This window comes from Echinops telfairi, unplaced genomic scaffold (genome assembly GCF_000313985.2).
Source record: "Echinops telfairi isolate 266 unplaced genomic scaffold, ASM31398v2 ScPeMD7_33;HRSCAF=127, whole genome shotgun sequence".
Taxonomy (NCBI): Eukaryota; Metazoa; Chordata; class Mammalia; order Afrosoricida; family Tenrecidae; genus Echinops; species Echinops telfairi.
The window spans coordinates 2411190-2434018 of NW_022103930.1; the positions used below are offsets into that span (position 1 = coordinate 2411190).

Genomic DNA, 22829 nt, shown 5'->3' on the forward strand with positions numbered 1-22829 from the left:
CATTGCACCCTGATTGGCTCGTCTTCTCCCTGAGACCCCTCTGCAAGGGCATCTCCAGTGGCTTGGTTGTGTTCTTCCGGGCATAGTAAATCATAAGATTTTCAGAGTCAAAATGGCCACTATCCATCCATTTCAGCACACCAATGCCTAATTATCGATCTTCACATTCTGTTTCATTTATGACCACTTCCAGTTTTCCTAAATTCATACTTTGCACATTCCAAGTTCTGATCATGTGATGATTTTTTGCAACTATTTTGCCTCACTCTGCGTCGTGCCTCATCAACAAATGAAGATCTGGAAGGTTCCACTCCCACAGGCTCCCCACTGCTCACACCACCACACTCGACCCCCTCCAAGAAATCAGCTCCTCTTCAGTCCCACTTGAGTGCCCATCGGCTGGCAGTATTTCTCTTCTGGTTCCTTTGTTTAGGCTGTCAATATTTGACAGTGCATGGAAGCTGTGCGTATGGTTCTCAGCCCCATCGTCCTCCAAAGTGGGCAGCTGAGTCCTCCTTCGTTGTTCTTAGTCAAAGCTCTGCTGAAACCTGTTCATTTTCAGTGGAAACTTTCAGCAACACACAAGCCACCACAGTATGACAAACTGACAGACAAGTGTTGGGAATTTTCTGTAGTCACTTTAGAAAAGAAAAAGGTGAAATTAATTCTGATTTATTAGCCATGTGTACTTGTACTTTTAACTACAAGGTCCATAGTTCAAAGCCACTAGCCACTGCACAGGAGAAAGATGAGGCTTTCTACTCCCATTAAGATTTAGTCTAGGAAACCCACATGGGCAGCTCCACCCTCTTCTCTTGGTCTGCCATGACTTTAAATTGACTTGATGGCAATGTGTTTGCATTTGAATGGGTCTAAAATAGTAATCATGTTAATGTTATATATTTTAATATTCATGAGATATTTTACATTCTTTTGTTTGCACCAAGTGTGTGGTCCGGCCCCATAACCAAACAGGTCCGTAGGAGCAGCAGTGCAATAGGGGGAAATAAAGAGAAAGAGCGGGGACAGGAGCTCACCTTTCCCGATGTTAGGATCAAGAGAAAGAAAGTGTATCTTCAAACAGGTATATACAGTTAGGCTAGCAAGCCTCCATCAGGTACATAGACCGCCCATGATCAGCAGCAGAAGGGAGTCGACTACAGTGGAACTTGTTTGCTCTCAGGTTCCCTCCAGCCACATAGCCAGGCGCTTGTAAGAGGCATCTTTAAAGTAGCACTTTAGGGAGGGAAGCTGTAGGGACATCTTTCTCTCTCTGGAAAATGTATATTTGACATTATCTATAATGAGATAAATAACCGTTGAGATCTCTCTCTAACTAGAGCCAGTCTTTTATGCTCAGTGGTAGCAAGAGTAGAGATTAAGCCACATACATTCACTGCTAGGTCCTCAGTTTCCCACAACTAAGCCTTTTTGAAATTCAGCCTCTATCTGATAGTATTTCTCAATATGAACTAGCCTATTTCAAGATCTCAGTAAGCAAAAGCTACTAATGGTTAATGTATTGGACAATACAAAAATAATATTAACAAAACCAACATGGACTCAATTGTGATTTCTTTGTAATAGCTGGAGAAAATCACTCGCCATTCATTTTGTGTTGGTAGAAACAGTAATTTTCTTATTATATCGTAAAGAAGTAAATTCATAATTAAATCCCTTAACTGTTAACTACGTGTGCCATATTTTATAAAACATCCATTTTCTTGAAAGTGACAGCCATTCAGTCTTCCAGGTTTGCTCAAGCTCCTATGTTCATTTCAGAACATATTTACTGGTGGATCCCAATGAACGTGAAGAACGTGTAATGGATGGGCTGTTGGTGATTGCCATGAACAAGCATCGGGAGATTTGTACCATCCAGTCCAGCGGTGGCATAATGCTACTAAAAGATCAAGTTAGTGCTCTTTAAAACCTTTTACTTATCTTTTGACCAAAATTCATAAAGAATGCTTGCAGGGCTGTTAGAATCTGGTTTCAGTGCGGGTGCTTTCTGTTTGGAGAGGGAGCCTTCCTTTCTCCCTTGCCTCATATCTGACCCTCAGAGTATGCACCTTTTTTATCCAAATCAAGAGATTTATGTTCCTCCCAACAAAGAAGAGTCAAAAATAGAAATTGGATAGTTTCTTAGAGTTTGGGTAGAGCAAACAGTCATTCCCAAAGCCAGCTGCATATCAGATTAATATGGAGTCCCCAAAATAGATTGCATATGGCATACCGGGTAGTGGCTAAGAGCACAGGCTGCTTTAATTCACAGTCCAGCTCTGCCTGGGAGCAGCTACACATGGGTGAATGCTTTAATGTCGTCGGGCTTCAGTTCTTTCATCTATAAATAATGATGCTATTGTCTTCACTTACGGTTGTTAGAAACATATAAGGGTAAATACATTGATATAGATATATCATAGTATCCAACATATATGAACTGTTCAAGGAATGTTAGTTGCGATCATCGTTGTAATAACTACCAGCATTACAACCAGTACCCAAGTCCCTCCATCCATAGATTGTTGTAGTGGGTCCTCAAGGTCTGGTGATCACTTGGTTTTATAAAACATCTCACATCTTGCCATAATGGGTGTTGACTTTATATTATTTTCATACTAGTTGAGTCAAGTTTAAATATAAAGTTAGAGAAGTGAACCTCTTAGATCAGAAAGTCTTAATTTTTCTGTGCTCATAGGAAGCTATTTGATTGTATTAAAATAATAGTTTACTTTTATAGGTTTTAAGATGTACTAAAATAGCTGGTGTGAAAGTAGCAGAAATCACAGAACTAATACAGAAAGCTTTGGAGAATGATCGGAAAGTGAGGTATGTGTTTTGTTTTTTATTTTCTGTGAAGGGTGTTTCACAAAGGGAACCAGAATTTTTTTTTTAATCATTGTATTGGGGGCTCTTACAGCTCTTATAACAATCCATAGATAATTGTATCAAGTACATTTGTACATGTGTTTCCATCATTTCCAAAACATTTTCTTTATACTTGAACCCTTGGTATCAGCTCTTCTTTTTTCCCTCCCTCCTACCCTTGTGACCCCTTGATAAAATATAAATTATTTTCATATCTTACGCTACACTGTCTGCCATCTCCCTGCACCATTTCTGATCTTCATCCCCCTCAGGTGGGCATGGGGAGTTTAATACATTGATCATTGTGATCTGTTCCCCTTTTCTCTCCCTTCTCCCCTACCCTCATATTGTTACTCCCATTATTGTTCCTTAGGGGTTTATTTTTCCTGGAATCCGTGTGTCAAGAGCTCTTATCTGTACCAGTGTACAAGATCCAGTCTAGCTGGATTTGTAAGGTAGAACTAGAGTTATGAAAGGGGGGAGGGGCTGGGGGAAGGAAGCATTAAAGAGCTAGAGGAATGTTATATGTTTCATCGGTGCTGAACTGCACCCTGCCTGGCTCATTCATCCCTTGTGACCTTTCTATGATGAGGGGATGTTCAGTTGTTTACAGATGGGCTTTGCATCTCCATTCTCCCCCCACTCTTGTTCACGATAGGATTTTTTTGTTTGGGGTCTTCAGGGGCCTGATAACCTGCTCCCTTCAGCAACTCATGATCACACAGGCTGGTGTGCTTGTTCCATGTGGTCTTTGTTGCTTCCCTGCTAGATAGCCATCTGTTTACCTTCAAGCCTTTAAGACCCCAGACACTATATCTTCTAATAGCCGGGCACCATCAGCTTTCTTCACATTTCTTTATGCATCCATTTTGACTTCAGTGATTGTGTTGGGAAGATGAGCATCACTGAATGCCAGGTTATTAGAACAAAGTGTTCTTGCATTGAGGGAGGACTTTAGTAAAGGCCCAATGTCCATCTGCTACCTTGATACTTAACATATAAATATATGTATATAGACCTATGTACCTAGTATTATATATTGAAATAGTTGCATACATACATGCCTATATTTATGCCTCTATAAATGTCCTTTGCCTCCTAGTTCTTTCCTCTATTTTCTTTTACTTTCCTCCTGCTCCACTATTATGTTTGACCTTCATTCAGCTCTCAGTAATTCCTCTTGGCTGAATTGCACTTAATCAAACCCTACCAGGTGTTCTACACCCTCCTTGCCATCAGTTTTAGCTCTCGTTGTTCCCTTGTTCCTGGTTTTGTTGGCTCCCCACTTCCTTTCCCGTCTCCTGCCCCCCTCTCCCCTTGTCCCCTGGAACTCTTGGTCCCATTGTTTTCTCTTTGGGTTTATCTTGCCTATCTTATATAGACATGAAAAAAAGGAAGAAAAATAAGGAGGCCTATAAATAGTTCCAGGTCTGTTGACCCTTAAGTATGTTTTCTGATCGAGTCTGATGAGGTGCCAAGCCCTGCCCTCAAGTCTGAAGTCTATTATCAGGGTTCCTCAGGGGCTTTGGTGCTTTGCTCCCCTTGCTGCTCTGTTGAGCTTCCTTCGTGTATCGCCTTGCTATGGGGTGAGGGAGGTGAGGGGGGGGGGGGTCCAGGCTGGGCACAATTCCCACACTGTCTCCAGTGCTGTCCCCTGCAGCACTGTGGGTCAGTGAGGGGGTGTCATGTCTCATGGTGGGGCCCAGCCCTGCGGTTCTCTTTTCCTTGGCTTCTCCGAGCTGGAATGTCATCCTCAGGGCTTGGTGGGCTAGGATGTGGGGGGACTTAATTTTTTACACTTGATCTTTTCTTTTTTAATCTCAGGTGAATATACTGCTTTACTTGGTGTTTGTTTTGAATGTCTATTGAAGGCTGTTCTTTATATTTTATTTCAATTTAAACATGACCTCTATTGAAACGTCAAGTATGATTTTTCTTTCAAAATTGACATTTTTCTTAGAAGAATCAGTGACTCGAATGAATGGAAATAGCAAGAAATTAAAGTTGATCCTCACTTTTTTATTTTGTAACCCTAACCCTATTACTTACTACCAGTGGGTTGATGCTAACTCATAGGGACCCTTTAGGACAGGGTAGATGGCCTGTGAGTTTCTGAAACTAACTCTTTATAGGAGTAGAAAGCCTGTTCTTTCTCCCGAAGATCCACTGGTGGTTTCAAACTGCTGACCTTGCTATTAGCAGTAGAGTGCATAACCACTATGTCACCATAGTCCAACATAGCAGTATCCGCTTCTCTTAAGAAAGGTTGTTAATCACCCAGCATCAGCCAGGGTCAACAAATTGTATTTCTCATTCAAAGGATAAAATAACTTTTTTCTTTTTTTCTTCTCTTACCTGTCTCCTCCATCCCTCCCCACCCTCCACTTCCTCAAATAACCCGCATACAGGAAAGAAGGTGGAAAGTGTGGTTTTGCAGAGTCTATAGCAAATCAGAGAATCACAGCATTTAAAATGGAAAAGGCCCCCATCGACACATCTGATGTTGGGGAGAAAGCAGAAGAAATCATTGCTGAAGCTGAACCACCTTCAGAAGTGTATCTTTATTTGGGTGGTTTTGGCAAAAGAAACAAAGACTTTAAAAGAACACTTTTAGCACTTAGGCTTAAGACTGAATACACTTAAGGTTGTGCATAGTGAAATTTGTTTTTTCAAAGACTGCCTTACTCTTTGTTAGGTAATTAAGAACAGTAAAGATGTAAGACAAGATAGTGATTTGTCATATGAGGGATACAAAAAAAAAAAAACCCCGGAAAAGGCAGGGTTTTCGTATACATTTTTCCCACTAGGCGAGCATTGAGCAACTCACTCTCAGTTAGTGCACCCAGTGCCATCACATGGGATAGTTCTCTTTGGTCACAGTGAATTTTTTTGTAAGAGCAATTTCACTTGAACCTTGTTTTTTGTGATAGCTGATTTAAAAGACGGTACGGCTGTGAAATTTTTTTTCCTGCCCTGGAAATTGCTGCAGAAACTGTTGTGATGTTGAACACAGCTTACAAGGACAGCACTATGGGAAAGCCCAAGTGTACGAGAAATTTTCTCATTTCAAAAAAGTTGAAATGTCAATGGATGACAAACCTCTGGAGAGCCGTCAACTTCCCAAACAGTCTAGAATGTCCACAAAATTCATGCACTTGTGCTCAAATTCTGATATGGACCATTGAAGAGATGGGGAAGTTCTCTGGACTACCTCTGGGCTCAGTTCAGCAAATTTTAATGGAAGGACTTGGGAATGAGAAGGGTTGCTGCGAAATTTGTGCCGTGGGTTCTGACTGACCAGGAAAGAGCATGGAGTGTAAACATGCTGTGCTTTGAAAGAACAGCTCTGAAGCAACCCAGACTTTTTTCCCCAGGTGATGAGACATGATGCTCTTAAGACCCTGAAAGCAAACATCAGTCAAGCCAGTGGAAGACACCAATCACTTTGCCTAAAAAAAGCTCGTCAAGTGTGATCAAAGATCAAGACGATGCTCAATTGTTTTTTGATGTGAGAGGGTAAAATGCGTTTGGAGTTCGTTCCACCAGGTCACACTGTTACTCAAGCTTTCTATTTAGAGGTTCTGAAAAGATTGTGTTAACAGTGTGACAAATAGACCTGATTTGTAGCAGATGGGTAACTGCTTTTGCCACAACAATGTACCTGCTTAGGCAGCCATCTCAGTGCCGTTTTTGGCAAATAAACAGCATCTCTCTTGCCCCACACACTTTACTCACCTGACCTTGCTCCGTGCAACTTTTTTGTTTCTGCAAATGAAGAGGAACATGAAAAGACTGATTTGTCAATGTAGAAGAGATGAAGAAAAAAATCCAAACAGATGAGTTTGAAAAATGTCTCCAAGAGTGGGGAATCGCAGATTTTACAAATGTATTAAGTGTAATGGAGAGTACTTTGAAGGTGATAAGGTTGTTTTGTTTAAAAATTTGAATATATAACTTTGAAAAAAGGAAAATTCCGGGGTTTTTTGAATATGCCCTCATATATCCAGCTAGATCAGAAAACTGTGTAAGAAACAAGTTACAGCATTTCATTGACCTTTGGAAAATAGTGTAATATTGATGGCATGAACACTATACACTGTTAGGCATTGTTCTGTATGTTCTTTATTCATCCATTCACCTAATTTACAACTAAAATATTAAGAGCTATTCTATCAACACTTACCATTGTGTCTATAAACTTGCCTGAGTTACAGGTTTTACTTTCAGCTCTATCATGTATACCCATTGCCGTCAAGTCAATTCTGATTTATAGGGATCCCAGAAAGCAGTTCACAAACTGGGTTGCAACCCCTGTGGGGGTTGAACGACCCTTTCACAGGGGTCGCCTAATACATCCTGAATATCAGATATTTACATGATTCATAACAGTAGCAAAATTACAGTTATGAAGTAGCAATGAAAATAATTTTATGGTTGGGGGTCACCACATGAGGAACTACATTAAAAGGGTCACTCGCGGCATTAAGAAGGTTGAGAACCACTGCAGGGTTTCTGAGACTTAAAATCTTTACAGGAGCAGTGTGGTTAGCCAGTTTAAACCTTCGACCTTGCAGCCAGTAGCCCAACACCTAACCCAACAAAACTGCCTACGTTCATAGTAAAACTTAGTAAAAATTTATCCTAGGCATTCAAGCACACTTGAATCAATCGTAACTCAGAAATTCTGTTTTTAACTTTCAACAGTGCATCAAATTGCTGCATTTGTGTTTTGTCTTCTTAACTTGCTAAGTGTTTGTAATCCAGTGTTACGCACTCCGGGAACTGCCCAAGTGGGAGAGGGCATAGAAAACTCCTGGGGTGATCTTGGCGACTCCGAAAAGGAAGATGAGGACGGCGACAGCGATGAAGCTGCCGTGCTTGATGGTTTGAAAATGGACACCGGAATAGAAATCTCCAATCATGGGAACCAAGGTTGGTAATATTTTATGAATCTTCCATAAGTAGATGGATCTTTTTTGGAGAAGGTAAATATTTGTGATATTTGCAATTTCAACGACTCTGTGGAGAGGCTTACTGCATTAACTCCAATTCTTTTAGTTTCTTTCGGTAGTGATATGGTATACTTTGGGATATAAAGGATGGTGCCATTTTCTATTTTTTTGTTTTATACCTTTAAAAGGGCCAGTTTTAAAGGAACCGGTTTCATTGAGAGAACATCCCTGTAGTCTGATGAGTATTCCGAGATTCCAAAGTAAGCTCATACCACGAGAAAGTGCTGTCCAGTAGAGAACATAAAAAGTTCTCTGTCCGGTCTACTATAGCAGCTACTAGGCACATGTGACTTAGTCTGCATGTGAAAGAGCATGGAGGCCATCCTGTCCTCTGGCTTCCCCGCTGCCGTGAGATACAGGTCAGACATGTCACCAACTGTTCCTCCTGTGACCGTTTCCTGCTGGGGTCCATAATGTGTTGTGATGGCCACAAAGAACTCACAGACAATACTCATAATTAAGGTTTACTATTATTAGGGAAGTTAACAGGTTACCATAAATCAGGATCAGTAATGATACCGTCACTGGTCCAGAGCATCACCTTTCCTCAGCCAGTAGTCTTCAGTCCTCATCCTGTCAGCCATGTAGTCCCCAAGCCTTTGCCTCCAAGGGCCAGGAAGCTCTGTCACTGGGTCTCCTTGCCTTGGCTTCTGGTCTAAGCGCCTCCGCTCTGCCGTCTTCTGTGTACATCATGGCCTCTACCACTTGGGTTAGAGATCTCAAATGTGCTCTCCTGGTGGCTCTTCCCATGGTGCTGGGATCGCTGAGCCTGTTTCTTAGATGGCTCTTACATGGCTTTGCTAGAAGTAGAGTGTCCTTTCAGCAGACCATACTGACATGAGGGTGGGTGATTTGATTCACAATCTAGAACTCCTTCCAAAATGGGATTAGCCACAGGCATAGAGGCTAGAATTTATAACACATTACATAAGGGATTGTTGTCTACAAGGGCTTTATTAATTACATCAAACCAAGGTGAATTTTAAATTTACTTTTAAAATAGTCACATGTAACTACCATATTAGACTGTACGCAGTATTAAAGAACAGCTGGGATTTTGCTAATTCTAGACATTTCATGTATTTGACAGCTGTGAAACTGGAAGGATTCGTGGCAGTGGCCTGAGCATAGGCAATTTGAGCTCACTAGCTGTCTGTAGGAGCAGTTAGGCTGTCTGCTCCAATACAGACGTCTCAGCACCCCTTTGGTGTACTTAGACTCTGACTTGATCCATGGATTTGGTTTGGCACTTATGGATATTTTGTGCATTATATGAATTGCCTTTTTTATGTGGCAAAAACAAGTCACACGAGAATTTACGAACTAGCCTAGCAGACTAAAAGATGCGCTTGTTGAGCAAACAATGGTGATATTCAGACACATAATGCATATACCTGCCTGGTTATCTCCAGAACAATCCTTAATTCCTTTTTTTTTTTTTTTTAAACATTTTATTAGGGGCTCATACAACTGTTATCACAATCCATACACACGTCAATTGTGTAAAGCACATTTGTACATCGTTTCTCAAAACATTTTCTCTCCATTTAAACCCCCGACATTAGGTCCTCATTTTTCCCCTCCCTCCCCCCTCCCACATGAGCCCTTGATGGTTTATAAATGGGTATTTTGTCATATCTTGCCCTGTCCGACGTCTCCTTTCATCCACTTTTCGGTTGTTAATTCCTTATTTCTAGTGATCACTTCTAATAGTATTTTCCTAGACTTTTATTTCATGTACTTGATTAAGCACACTGAATTGGAGAAGTTGCTCTCAGTCCATAGATTCCATTTTTGAGTATGTCTTTCCATGTTTGTGCCTCTTAAGTTAGACCTGCTTTGAATAGTAGTGTTTCCAAGTGAATAAGGAAGGTGGATCCAAGGGAATAGTATTGACTTTTTTAAAGAATGGAAGTGAAGAAAGTAAAAATAGGAAAATAATTGATAAAGATAGAAAATAGCAGTAATCCTTTGCAGTCAGTCTTGGGCGGTAATAAACCAAAGCAAAAGGCTCGCATTTCCTACAGCTAGGGCATATGAGAAATAGATTTTTCATATACAACTTGAGTATGCTTAAGAACATTTCTAGTACATTTTGGCAAAAACAGTTAAGCCTCTGGGACTTTTCCTTCTAGTGTTGAATGCTGAAGAGAATGTATATTTATTAGCACTAGCAGTTTAACTTGTCACAAGTTGGTTTTACAGAAGACACCACGTATTTCCCTCCTTTCTTTTCTATCATGAGGTGTCAGGTCGTTTATTTGTCAAGTATCTTTGGGAGAAAAGGGGGAAGACTATATTATTTTTCAAAATGACTTTCATTTTTCCAGATGCTCCTATAGTACTCTCAGACAGTGAAGAGGAAGAAATGATCATTTTAGATCCAGACAAGTATATGAAGAAAGTAAGGTAACACATTTTTGCCTTATTTTTCAAACGTAAATAAGCTTTAATTTCTTAATCATTTTATATAAGCTTTTAGAGGTTTACTAATGTAGATGTATATCCTCATCTATAAAAGGATCATTAGAAATGCAGCTATTCCTAAGTCAGATTTATAAGCATTAGGGCCTAAATTGTATAATAAAATTATTTGGATGCCTTATAAAATTACTGTATTACTTTTATTTTTACATAATCAAATTTTAACAGCAAAATGGTCTGATGCTGGTATTTCATGTACTCGGGCCTGAAAAATCAGCTTTTTGTATTTACTGTTAGTCAACTTAATTTATTTTGCTTCTTCACAGAACACAAACCATCAGCACAAAACAAGCAGCAGTGCCAAGTAAAAGGCCAACGAAAAAGAGGAAAAAGAAGAGAGCTGTTGATTAAAGCCATCCTACTTGTATATATACTATTAAAAGGATATTTATTCCATGCTAACAACTTTGGCTATTTTTACTCACATCTATAAAAGAAAATCTAAATGTTTAAAAAATATAAGCCATCTGGACAACGTGTTCATAACAAGCACAGATGCTTTCCACCCCTCACTTCATCCACCATGTGGAGTTTGTGTCATTTCAGCATTTTTCTCTTCATAACCTTATTTTTCAGTAACTGACCTATTAGGTGAGCAGCCTTCGTCAAATAATTGCATAGAAAAATGATGTCAGAACCTGAAGGCGCTTCACCAATTCCCACTGTACAGGAACCCAAGAAAAATCTTTGACAGATTTAAAAATCTCCAATTGAATTTGACTTACAAATCATCATTTTCCAAATCAATTTATTCTTACCCTGATAGGTGGTATCGTTAATACTTTAATACCATTAAAAACTGGCCAAATACCTAAGACAGTTACATATACAAAAGATACAAATTAAAACCATTTAAAAATAAGATAGCATAATTTGTAACTGACCACAATTTCTGTATTCAGAAATGATTATGAATTTAAAACCTATGATAAAAACTGTACACCATATACTTTGAGGGATTTACATTGTAGAAAGCAAAGGTAGTCTTCACGTTTACACATTTAGTGTCTCTGGTGGACTGAGGAGAGAAACACCATGATACCTAAGAGAGAAAAAAGTACAGATCATGAACGTGCAGCTCAAATTTCTGATTATGAATTTCCAAAGCATGTGCTCAAACTCCTCCCACTCAATACAGGACACAAGGCCCATTAGAGAACATCTTAACGAAGGTAGACTTTATCCTTTACATTTTTTACATGTTAAGGACTTCCAAAACTTAACGATTAAGAAGATAAACAAGTTCCCTTAGTAGCTACTCAGTTCTTACTTTGAACCTTTATACTTTTCTCTTATTGATTGCTGTGCATGCTCCGGTGCTTTGAGGTAGGTCTGGTGAAGGTCCGTGAGACAGGGCTTGAGGCTCTCCAGGGTATATCCAGTCTTCTGTGCCAATGACGCAGGCTACAGAAGAAGGAAGGAGCCGAGAGGCGGGAGTTATGTTTTAATAGCAGACAACAGAATGAGTTAGGTTGCTTCAAACCCTTGGGTTACATTTCAGTACTAATCTTTCCATTTCTCATACCATTATGCCATTCTTTTGACGCTGACTTTGATCTCTATTTCTTGCTCTGACAAGGACACTTCCAATCCAAGTTACACCAAGTGAAAGATGTAATTAATATTCAACATGAAAGATGCTTTAAACCATGTCAAGTTACTTCAGGTCAGCACATGTAGACAACCATCGGGTTTGTAGGCCAATAACTTATCTAGCACTCAACTCGTCATGACGACGTGTGTCAGAACTGCAATGCTTCGCAGTTTCAGTGGCTACGTTTTTGGAAGTGCACCACCAGAGATTTCTGCTGGATGCCTCTCGGACTCAAATCTTCAACCTTGTGGTTAGCAACTAAGGGTGTTTCTACTACTACCACCCAGGGAGTTCACTCAAGGTAGAACGTGTGCAAACAGTTACATACCCAGCTTTGTCCCGTGACCGTGTAGAGTGCTATATGGAAGGCTGCTCCCGCAATAACGGATGGCAAATACTTTAGGTATGGGTCAGCATCTATCAAACTCAACTCTCCCAAAAACTGGAATGAAAAAAAAATGCCCTTCAAAAATGAAAAGTTCATAAAACCCCACATAAATTCACAAAGTTTTAAAAAAAGGGAATGCCCTAATGACCACAAAAGCTCCAGAACTCAGTCTTTCAACACTTATATACCTTCAGGCCCAATTTTTTTCTCATCTCTTGAGACTGGCTCTATAACGACCATATAAAGATACCCCCTTACTTAAGCCTTCTCTCATTTTTATCCTTTATTTGACTGTATTTAATAACATTAAAACAGCTCTTCTCACAACCCTCTTTAACATCTCAAAGATACATATATCTATTCTTTAGTGGAGCAGTTTGGTTCTCAACCAGTGGGTTCAAAACAGCAAAATTAGTTATGAAGTAGCAATGAAAAAAATTTTATGGTGGTGGTGGGGGGGCGCGCGCGCAACATTAGGAAGGTTGAGAACCACTGCTTTAGTGCTTTCCTTATTGTGAGGCTTTCTTAGCTCTGGGGCATTAATCAGTACCTGGAATACTAGATAACCAAATTAGGGCTTGTCCTTAATTGTGACCAAAGAGTCTCCAGCAACCATGAAAGGAACTTACCATAGCTAGACTTTCAACTTTGCAGTTTACAGGCTCCTGATGCAGAAAGTACTGAGTAAGAAACTGATTTACTGTTGGTGCCGCCAAGTCAAAAGCAAGGACTTTTAAAACCAGATGCTCCATTCTCAGAACTTGTTTCTTGGTATAGGTGTCATCTGTAATGTACACAAATTCTGCTACTTCCGGAGGATATATTTCTTCAAACTTTCTATGATGAAAAACACTTTTCAGTAACCAGTTCTCAGAGAGGACAAGCATGCTAACTTGCTAAACTGCAAAGCATATGGAATACATCTGAAGCCTACATGCTATACCCGGTCTGTCTCCACTGACACATGCCCATCATTTTATGACAGAGACCGAGGCAGGCAATTACTAATTATAAGGCTCAAGTCTCCTGATTAATGAATCTGAGACATGAGAAGTATAGGAAATGGAAATAATGGGCATGAGATTTTCCACTGTGAAGAAAATGCCAGTGTTTACGTGGCTGCAAATTTGGAAGCTACAAGTCTTAATGCCTGTAGAGCAGTTCTAGTCTGTCCTACAGGGTTGCTTCGAGTCAGAATCCATTCAATCACAACAGGTTTGATTTTAGTTTTAAATGCCAGAAAGTAGTCTATTAGGGAGGTGACTATGATTCAATTAATTTGACAACACACAACAATCTAGTACTAGTGTACAAAAGTTTACCAGTCTCCACGTTAAAAAAGGTACCCAAAAATAGGAACATGGAAAAATCAAGGTTTGAAGATTCACCTCCGCTCTTCTCCTTGCCACAAAATTAGTCACTGGTTGTCTGCCCCGTGTAGTATGTTAGAATACCACACGGTTAAAAACTAGAGGTAAATTGGACTTACGAGGCTAAAAGCATAGCAGCAGTGCCCACAAGCTGAAGTTTTCCTCTCAGTACAGACATTGATGAAAGGAACCTATCAATGTAGTTCACAGCCAAGTACAAGGTCTCATTCTGTAGTTTGTATTCTTCTCCGACTTCGACTAACCAGTCCACAAGGATAGCTCTCATACTATTGGTAATGTCTGGTTGTTTCTTCATGTAACCCACTTTAGGCTTACACTTAACCTTTTAAGAAAAATTAGTATAGTGTTAAAATTACAATTAGGTTACAGTTAGCAAAGATGCTTATATATGCTGAAAGAAACATAAACCTTTCACTAGCCATTATGTTATCTCAATTTCATTTTGACCATATTTAACAGATAAGAGTATAAAACTAGACTCAACTTTTACCTCCATTTCCCTAAGGTAAGTATGAATGTCTTCATGGTAGTCTGGCACTTCATTAACATTCACTGGTTTTTCATCTTCTAATACAATGGACATGTCCATAATATGTGGTGATTCTGGAGGAATACAAAAGATAATAGCTAAAAGTGAATGCCTCTAAGAATACTGTCATCAGAGCAGCAGTGCCATCCAATTAAAAACCCTCACGACACAACGTCGTATGCTACAAAACAGACAGACGGTCAGCACCATAATCTGATATAGTCAAAAAACAACTAGACCCAGGCCCAAGTGGTTTTCCTTTAACAAGTGCATTAATAAAAAACAAAGTTTGTAACTGGGGGAAAGAATATCATCCATTACTCTCTTCATTTTAAAATAAAATATTAACACATTTTAAATAAAAACACAAACTATTTCCTAAGGATTCTTATTCTTTTCCCTAACCAAAAGAACTCTAGCTAAAATGAGATTGTACTGAGTTATCCAGTACCCAATAAGCTTATAAAGACACATTACAAACACAGGCGGTGCTGTCTATTCAATCTTCTCCAATTGGTAAGTACCAACAGCAACAGTACAACCCACTGCATTGCAGGAAAACAATGTCACTTTCTGGTATTTGATGATTACTCAGACTGATGTTACAGAAACACAATTTACATGCTGGAAGAGATGTTAGACATCACAATGTTTAAATCTGCACTCAAACATAACATTCTCTCAAGTGGTACATTGAACCACTGATTTAGGACACAACTGAAATCTTCCAACCAAGCAAATATTTCTAAGGTCAGGTTAAAATGTATGACTGCTATCTAGTTAAGATGATTTGATTAGTACTGTACTACAAGGTACAGCTGATTACAACCAGCATCTTTTTCTAGGTCACACATGGTTTGGGCTAAGTCTAAGCCTGTTACATTAGACCTAACTCCTTAAAAGTAGTAATGTTAAGGTAAGCGAATCCCTTAAAATACAAAACTGAGTCTATATAATAATCATATTTACCTTGATTCATACAGATTCTTTAAAACTTACCAAAACTGCCATCCATTGGATAATCAAGAGATACCAGTGGTTTTCGTGGGGCAGGTAGATTGATAGCTGAATTAAACGCCAAGGCATTTTCACGCTCTGTACTTTCAGATTCAGCTGGTCTCTCTTGTGTCTTCTCTTCTGCTTCATCCACGTGAATGGTGAATGCAGGCTGTTTACTGTTTGCTTTCCAAGGAGGAACAGTGACTGGCTCATCATTTACAGGAATATCCTTAAGAGGCGCCACCTAGGAAGACATAAACTGTCTTTGAGCCTGTTAAAGGTAGCTCTGCCTTCTTACCCTTAAGGATCTCATCCTTTGCTTTTAACCCCCATCTGTCTACCAGAAAAATTAAGGAAGGCCAAAGCCCAGGCAAGAACAGTATGAGCAGTCAAAGTGAAAAAGGATGCAAAAATTTGTCACATGCAGGGAGCTGGTAACTAGGGGTGGCACAGCCGTGTAAATCCGGCTAAAATGGCCGAATTTACCCAAAGTGTTTTCTAAAGTAGAGGCATTCTCTTGTTCACATGGGGGTGGGGGAGGGGGGCCTGGTTACTTCCCCTAAAGCAGTGAGCAACTCGGCAGAAAGGTTGTGCGGCCTAGTTTGATGCCAGAATCTATAAGGATGCCCTCAATTGAGTAGGCAGGCAGTACCCACACAATGCTAGCTGGAGCCGTAACACTAAATGGAATGAGAAGCTACCACCATGGCAGCCCACAAACCGGAAAACCTAAGGCCAGAAGGGCCTGGACCGCTCCCCCTCCCCCTAAAATGCCTTTCTTTTAATACCAGGCTCTTGCCTGGCCCCCGCTCCTAAAGATATCGAGCATGCCTTTTCTTACCCGTCGTGTCTTGGGCTTGTGCTGCGGCGCTGGGCCCCGGGAGTTGCCTGCCTTCAGAACCGCCAGCGCGGCCCGAGTCCGGGGCTGCTGGGAGGACACCGCTGTCTCCGGGTTGATGTTCTCCTGGTCCTCTTGGAGCGCAAGCAGCGCCGAGCCCGCCTCGTGGGCCGCAGGCCCTGGCGCGGAGTTGCCCAACATCACTGCTCCCGGCGGGGACAGGCGGCGGGACTAGCCTGCGGCGCCAAGCAGCGTGCACTCCGCCCGCCGGCTGGCCGCGCAAACTCCGCCGAGGAACGCTCTCGCCGGGGCTGCCGGACGCAGCCAGGCCACCTGCCCACCAGGACGCGCCCTCGGCAGAAGCTGTGCGGGCCGGAGGAGGCTGGCAAAGGTGCAGGCGGCCCTGCTGGGCGTGCAGAACCCGAGACTTGGGAGTCCCGGGAGAAAGCGAACAGCCCGCCGGAGAAGCGGCTGTTCTTGCAGTTCAAGTATCCCGCGACTATTGAAATGGACCAATGAGAAGCGCGGGGCGCTGTGACGTCACTCACGGCGACTCGGTCGCACGCGTGCGTAAGCAGCCGGGAAGGTTAAGGAGACACGGTGGAGGAGAGAAAGGCGGCGCCGAGAAAGGCGGCGGGCGGGCAAACGCCTGCGCGGGGAGGCGGTGGAAGGTGAAGCCTGAATTTCTAGTGGCTTTAAATGGAACCACTAGGCGGGCCCCGCGCTCCGAGCTATGGACTGTCGCTATGCATTTTTAAATGAACTAAATCACACTTTCAGCAATTGTTACAGGGCTGCCCCAGCCTTTTGCTTGGCCAGGGAAATTCTGGTTAAGTTGGCCAACTACCTCACACCCCTCAGCGGTTTAAAAGTTGACTTTTATAATTACTGGCTGGTCGTCATTGTCACGTTATTAAAATTAGTCTTAGTTTTCTTATATGTTAACTGAAAGTAAAATACCTGCACCACATAAGATTATCTTTAAAATAAAATGAAATACTGTGCATAAATCATTTACCACTCTTCACATAATACTCAACTGTCAGACAATAATGTCATTATGTAGATGTTTATTCACAATAAGCAGATATTTATCTTATGCTTTTTGTTTCCAATGAAAATACACTTTAAGATAATTATCTTACGCTTTTTATTTCCAATGAAAATACACTTTAAGATATTTATCTTACGCTTTTTGTTTCCAATGAAAATACACTTTAAGGTGCCATCTTGAACTGATACATATAACAGTAATGCATATATACACACACCTGTGTAGATATATGTATATCTATATATAGATATATATTCCAACAACAAAAAAAGCCATGAAATTCTCACTCCCTGCCATCCAGGTGATTGCAACGGGATCTGCTGACTTTTATCATTTGCAGCCCAAGGGGTAAACCCACTAGGCCACCAGGACTCCTCACAATGAAATTCTAGTGATCTATAGACTACATATATAGATATGTTCCATTTAGGAGTGAAGGCTGCTTAAATACACTAAGAATATATATAACAATATTTTCATATAATAAATATAATAGCATATCATTCAGGAGCCTTATTTCTGAAAAATTCATGAGTCTGTCTTGAAAACATTACAAAAAAACAGCTTTAAAAAAAAAAACCATTATAACTTTTGTCATTTTAAAGCAAACCGTTAAATACAATAAACCCAAACGAAAACACGTTGTCAGAGTCAGTTGAGACTCAGCAACAATCTTTCCCTGAACTAATAAATTGATATTAAAAAGAAGTTAATGAGTACAGGAAAATCTAAGAAGCCATCACTATTTTCACACTCCTCCTTGCAGAACCTCATATTGCCAGACTGCTTACAGTTAGTGTAGGTAGGATCCCTTCTATCTGTGTAGGCTCTGCCCAGTTCCCTGACCACAATTCATAGCACTGGGACAACTAAGGCATTTCACAAGCTGTAGCACAGGTCACAAAATGTTACTCAGTCCGAGAGAAATCATTACAAACCAGTCTTTGCTCCTACAAAATAATAATAATAATTGGTAGATTATTTCCACTATTGACTAAGTGAATAATAACTGGGATACAAACCAGGTGTCAGATACTGGTTCTGGCCCCAGCTTTTTACATTGCTTGCATGTCTTTTTAAGCTCATGTCACTTAACTTTACTGACAATTGTTTTTTTATATGCTTTGACAAATTTACAGGACAAGGTTAGCAGTTCAAAACCACCAGCTGCTCTGAGGGAGAAAGAGGAGGCTTTCTATTCCCATAAGAATTAAAGTCTCAGAAACCCACGGGGGCAGATCTTCCCAGTCCTACAGGATCACTCTGAGTCAGTATTGACTCAATGACAGTTTGTGTGTTGGGTTTTTGCTTGTAAACATCAAATGAGGTAATTAATGTATGCAAACACATTTTGAAAATGATAAAGCTGTTTACACATACTAAGGGAGAATTTCAAAAAGTTCGTGGAACACAGAAGATGCAGGTGCAAATAGCAAAGTGTGGTGAAGAAATTAGACGGTACCCCGCTATAAGATAAAATCGCATCTGGAGTCTTAAAAGGCTTGTTTTCAAACAAGTGGCCATCTAAGTGAGATGTCAACTAAGTCCATATGGAAGAAGCACACCAACATCAGTGACCAAAGGATTGTAAATCATGTGATCTGAAGCCTAAGGAGGGAATAGTATCAGAGTCTAAATTGTGAGAATCTGGTTTGCAGAAGGCTATGCCCCAGATACATCTGTGGAATCTACGTAGGAAATAAGCCTCCAGTGAGTTCCCTCTATCCACAATAGAGGATGGGAGGAAACGGGTCACCAGACAGAGTGCACTGGAGAGATGACTATAGAAGATCAACAAGATAAAACCTCTTTGAATGGTTAAAACTTTGTCAGTTGATCCCTCCTCTGATGTACATTAGGCCTAATCTAGTTTTCAACATTTTCTGTATTTTTTTGTTTATTTGTTTGTTCATATTGGGGTTTATCTCAGATGTGTTTTATAACTGGGGGTGACCCTCTTGAATTTTGTTACATGTTTTCAGTACATGAAACCAGGATTGATGAACCTACAGGGACAGCAAGTAGAGTACGGGTATCTGGGGAGTATAGTGGGGAGGGGGGCTATCGTAAAAGGGAGCTGATGTCAAGGAGTTCAAGAAGGAAAAACATGTCTTGAAACTGATTGTGGTAGCAATTGTAAATACTGCTTGATGTGACTGAACTGTGGAATAATATGTTATCTGTATTAATTCCCAAAAAATGTTTTTTTTAAGTTTATGGAAAAATTCCACTCTATTTTGATTTTAACCTTCCACAAACTTTTTGAGCCACTTCATAGGTATTATGTGTGTATTTAGCTTGTGAAGCATGATTATATTTTGATTTTCCAAATATTTCTCCATTTAAAATCTTTTTTAATCCATTAAATTTATTACACGTGTTTTTTTCTTTTTAAATAATAATTTGCTGAGTTCTTAGTGAAAGTTACAAAGGAGGTTCTCATAGGACATTTTCCCCCACACATTTTTAGTAACATTAGTTATATTTATCACCATGTGTCCACATTCTCTTTGTGCTCTATTTGTTCCCTTTCTAGTAATTCTGGTTTCTCTATTAGTTTCGTCTTTGTTTGTGGATAAATATTGCCCTTTTGGTCTCATACTTAAGGTATTTAAGTAGAACAACAGTCTTAAGAAGAATGTCTCTTATCTTGTGTGTCATTCTGCTATTTTGCTGAAGGGGGATTTCCTCAGGATAGGTTTGCGTCTAAGTTTAAAGAGTCTGAGGGCAGTAATCTCAGGACGTCTTCTGTTCACTACTAGTCTAGTTTGTTTGATTTGCTTGCTTTCTTTTAAATAAGAATGTAAATTCTTCCCAATGTTTTTCTCCCACTGTATCCAGGGTCATCTACTGTAGTCTCAGTCTAAATGGCCATCCAGTTTTATTTTAAATATTAAAAAGTTCCATTGTCAATGTAAATAGAAGTGTTACTTAAAGTTGTATCTGAAAAAAAAAAGATACTAAAAAGCACTTGAAATAAAAGTATATACAAGGGGGCTTCAAACAGTTGGTGGGAAATGAAATTAAAAGATAATGGAATTTTTCCATCAATGTTGAAACCCTCTCATATGGTCAGTTTATAATTGTTTTTTATTTTTTCCTTTTAAAGAGTCACTTCTTTGGGATTTTACCTTGATTATTTTTCATGCGGCATCAAAGAAAGCAATCAGTGCATTTTGATCATAACTGTCCAGAATCTCCAGGAGCAGAGGTACTTTGGTTTTCACATTGGTGCCTTTAAACTTGAACTTATCGATGAAAAGATCAGTGATCATGCCTAGAAAGAACAATAATAGATTGCTGTCATTGATTAGTTCTGTAGTAGCTCTAGGAAAAGCTTAAACTGATCTGACAAGAGTGAAGCCATTTTGAGCTGACAGAAGCCATTATGAACTTTAAACTATAAATAAACTAGCTGATATCAGGGAGGCAGGCTGTGCTGACAAGTGCAGTGAACTGTACGGAAGGAAATGTATGTTCAGAAGGCTTGGAAGAACTAAGAGCAGTTATTGTTCAACTAAGAATGGCTAACAGCAATATCCTGCTTCTGTACTCTGCTTGCTTGCATACCTGCACATTGATAAAGTATAAAAACCTTTGGAAAATTAGACAGGCCACTGCTCAGTCTCCTCTCAAAAGGGCTGACAGTCCCCGCGCAGGTAATAAAACATTTTCTTTTGAACTTGTCGGCGGACTGGGTTGTTTTCTTTCTGGGAACAGACAGTAGGCTACAACAGTTCCTTTCAGTGAAACAACTTCATGAAAATGGGTGATTGCTTGAGAATCCATTTCTAAGCCCACATAATTCCATTATTAAATGAACACAAACTTTTCGAAGGCTTGATGCCTGTAAAACTATGCTTATGGAGGGATTTCAGTAGTTCACGTTTACTTAGGAGCACCACTGGTCTCCTGGTTGAGGGGACTTTAAGGCAAGTTTCAGGATATAAACTCAAACTTCTTTAAAAGTGTGTTAAGTATTATTAATTTCAGGTAATCAAAATTTGAACTGATAACTGTGTCTATTAACATCACATTGTTTTCGCCATTAAGCAGACCACTGACACAAGGGGGCATATTTTGTTTTTAACATTCCATCTCTATGTTGACTACTCTTGGGATTTGACTTGGAGGCAAATAGTCCTAGGTTCAAAGATCTGGAAAATTATTTCATGTTTGAGTTTTTTCATATGTAAAATGGGAATAATTCAAGTTGGCAATTATATATCCAAAGCCCTTGATACAAGATGTGTTTCAGACTTTTCCATATTTTAGGATAAAGGCATATATCATATATTAATGTCCCAAAGTACAAAGAGTAAATGGCAGCATCTAATAGTAAAACATAGCAATATTTCTACAACAAAACATATGGATGTTTTGCAACAAAACATACGGATGTCTCACTCACTAAGTGTGTTATAGGCAGGGCTGTGTTTCTTTAAAATAATATTGTTTCCCACATTGTTACACAGTTCTCCCAGTGCTCAAAAAATCCCAAAGAAACACACCCACTGTCATATAATAAAATCTGACACACGGTGATCCCACAGAACAGGGAAAACTGCCCCATGAGTTTCTGAGACTGTAACTCTTTGGGGGAATAAAAAACCTTGTCTTATTCCCAGTGCTAGACTTAAGTTCCTTTCGACTTTGCATCAACTGACACCATCTTTGTCGTGTTCCTTTTTATCAAAACATATGTTGTTATCCTAACCCTTTATACCTATGGATGTAATCTTGTTTGAAAGTAGGGTTTCTTTGTATGTGAATGAGACCACATCGATATAGTATATCCTAACCACTGCTGAGTTCTAGAAAGGATAGACTGAAGGACACTGGTGGAGCCGGGGGCACAAAGACACCATGCGAGGGTCATTCATAAACCAAGGAAGCAAGGCCAGGGAGGACCTACAAAGAAGGAGTCCACAGGCTTCCTGAGGCCCTGGTTTGGACTTTCAGCCTCCGGACTGAAAGTTAAACTTTAAAACAAATTTAAATAAAATTCTGATCTTTAATGCTGTCCTCGTGTGGTATGTGTTACAGCAGCACTGAGTAAAACAAAGTGAAATATACAAAGACTAAGTAATTAGTGGATGAAATAAATTTAGTGGCAACAATGGGTTGAAACATAGCAATGACTGTGAGGATGGCACAGGAATGAGGAGTGTCTTGTTCTGTTAGACATAGGGTCCCCGTGAGTGGGAACCCAATTACACAACAACACAAATTAGCATCATGTCAGCGTGAATCAGGTTTCATCATTAAGTAAATTCAGATCATGTCAGATTTGTAAAAAGCTTTGGTGTTCAAGGCTTTCTGGATTATTAATTAATAAGAGATGATAGATCTGTACCATTGACTTTATAAGCTGTTGTAAGGATAAAACAGATGGTATGCTTGGCATAGGATAAAATAATAAACATTAAGGTAGTGTATATTATAATAGTCTGTGAACAAGAATCTGAGTAAGAAATAAGATATAAATAAGCAGGCTTAAAAATCAATGTGGATTGATGATACTAAATTGATTCTATAGTGACTATGCAAGACTTAGTACAGTACAAAAAGTCTATGCTATCCGATTGGGTCACTATGAGAAAGAACTGACTTGATGGCCCCTAACAACCTGTACAAGAATGGAGCCTGGTAGTTCAAACCCACAACAG

At 39.8% G+C, this 22829-nt stretch overlaps 3 protein-coding genes across 4 annotated transcripts in view; 1 reads left to right on the forward strand and 2 right to left on the reverse strand.

Moving 5' to 3' along the window:
• EXOSC9 (exosome component 9) overlaps positions 1 to 10769 on the forward strand; it is a 20890-nt gene extending 10121 nt beyond the window's left edge. The window contains exons 7-12 of one of the 2 annotated variants that reach the window (XM_045290213.1): positions 1783 to 1915; positions 2744 to 2832; positions 5280 to 5426; positions 7622 to 7803; positions 10214 to 10287; positions 10634 to 10769. In XM_045290213.1, coding sequence (XP_045146148.1) covers positions 1783 to 1915; positions 2744 to 2832; positions 5280 to 5426; positions 7622 to 7803; positions 10214 to 10287; positions 10634 to 10675 — 667 coding nt within the window. In that variant the 3' untranslated portion in view covers positions 10676 to 10769. Of the gene's footprint in view, positions 1 to 1782; positions 1916 to 2743; positions 2833 to 5279; positions 5427 to 7621; positions 7804 to 10213; positions 10293 to 10633 lie in introns of both variants that reach the window. The other variant, XM_004716487.3, reaches the window with a different exon arrangement.
• Positions 10770 to 11098: 329 nt separating this feature from the next.
• Positions 11099 to 16307, reverse strand: CCNA2 (cyclin A2). The gene is made up of 8 exons (XM_004716488.2): positions 16110 to 16307; positions 15269 to 15512; positions 14231 to 14343; positions 13839 to 14062; positions 12979 to 13186; positions 12290 to 12403; positions 11638 to 11771; positions 11099 to 11409 (listed from the first exon to the last, which is right to left on the reverse strand). Exons 1-8 carry the CDS (start codon positions 16305 to 16307, stop codon positions 11361 to 11363), a joined length of 1284 nt encoding a protein of 427 aa, XP_004716545.1. The 3' UTR covers positions 11099 to 11360.
• A 3717-nt stretch (positions 16308 to 20024) lies between these two features.
• Positions 20025 to 22829, reverse strand: part of BBS7 (Bardet-Biedl syndrome 7) — a 54427-nt gene continuing 51622 nt past the window's right edge. The window contains exon 19 of the mRNA XM_045290215.1: positions 20025 to 20437. Within this exon, the coding sequence (XP_045146150.1) occupies positions 20304 to 20437 (134 nt within the window). The 3' untranslated portion in view covers positions 20025 to 20303. The remainder of the gene's footprint in view (positions 20438 to 22829) is intronic.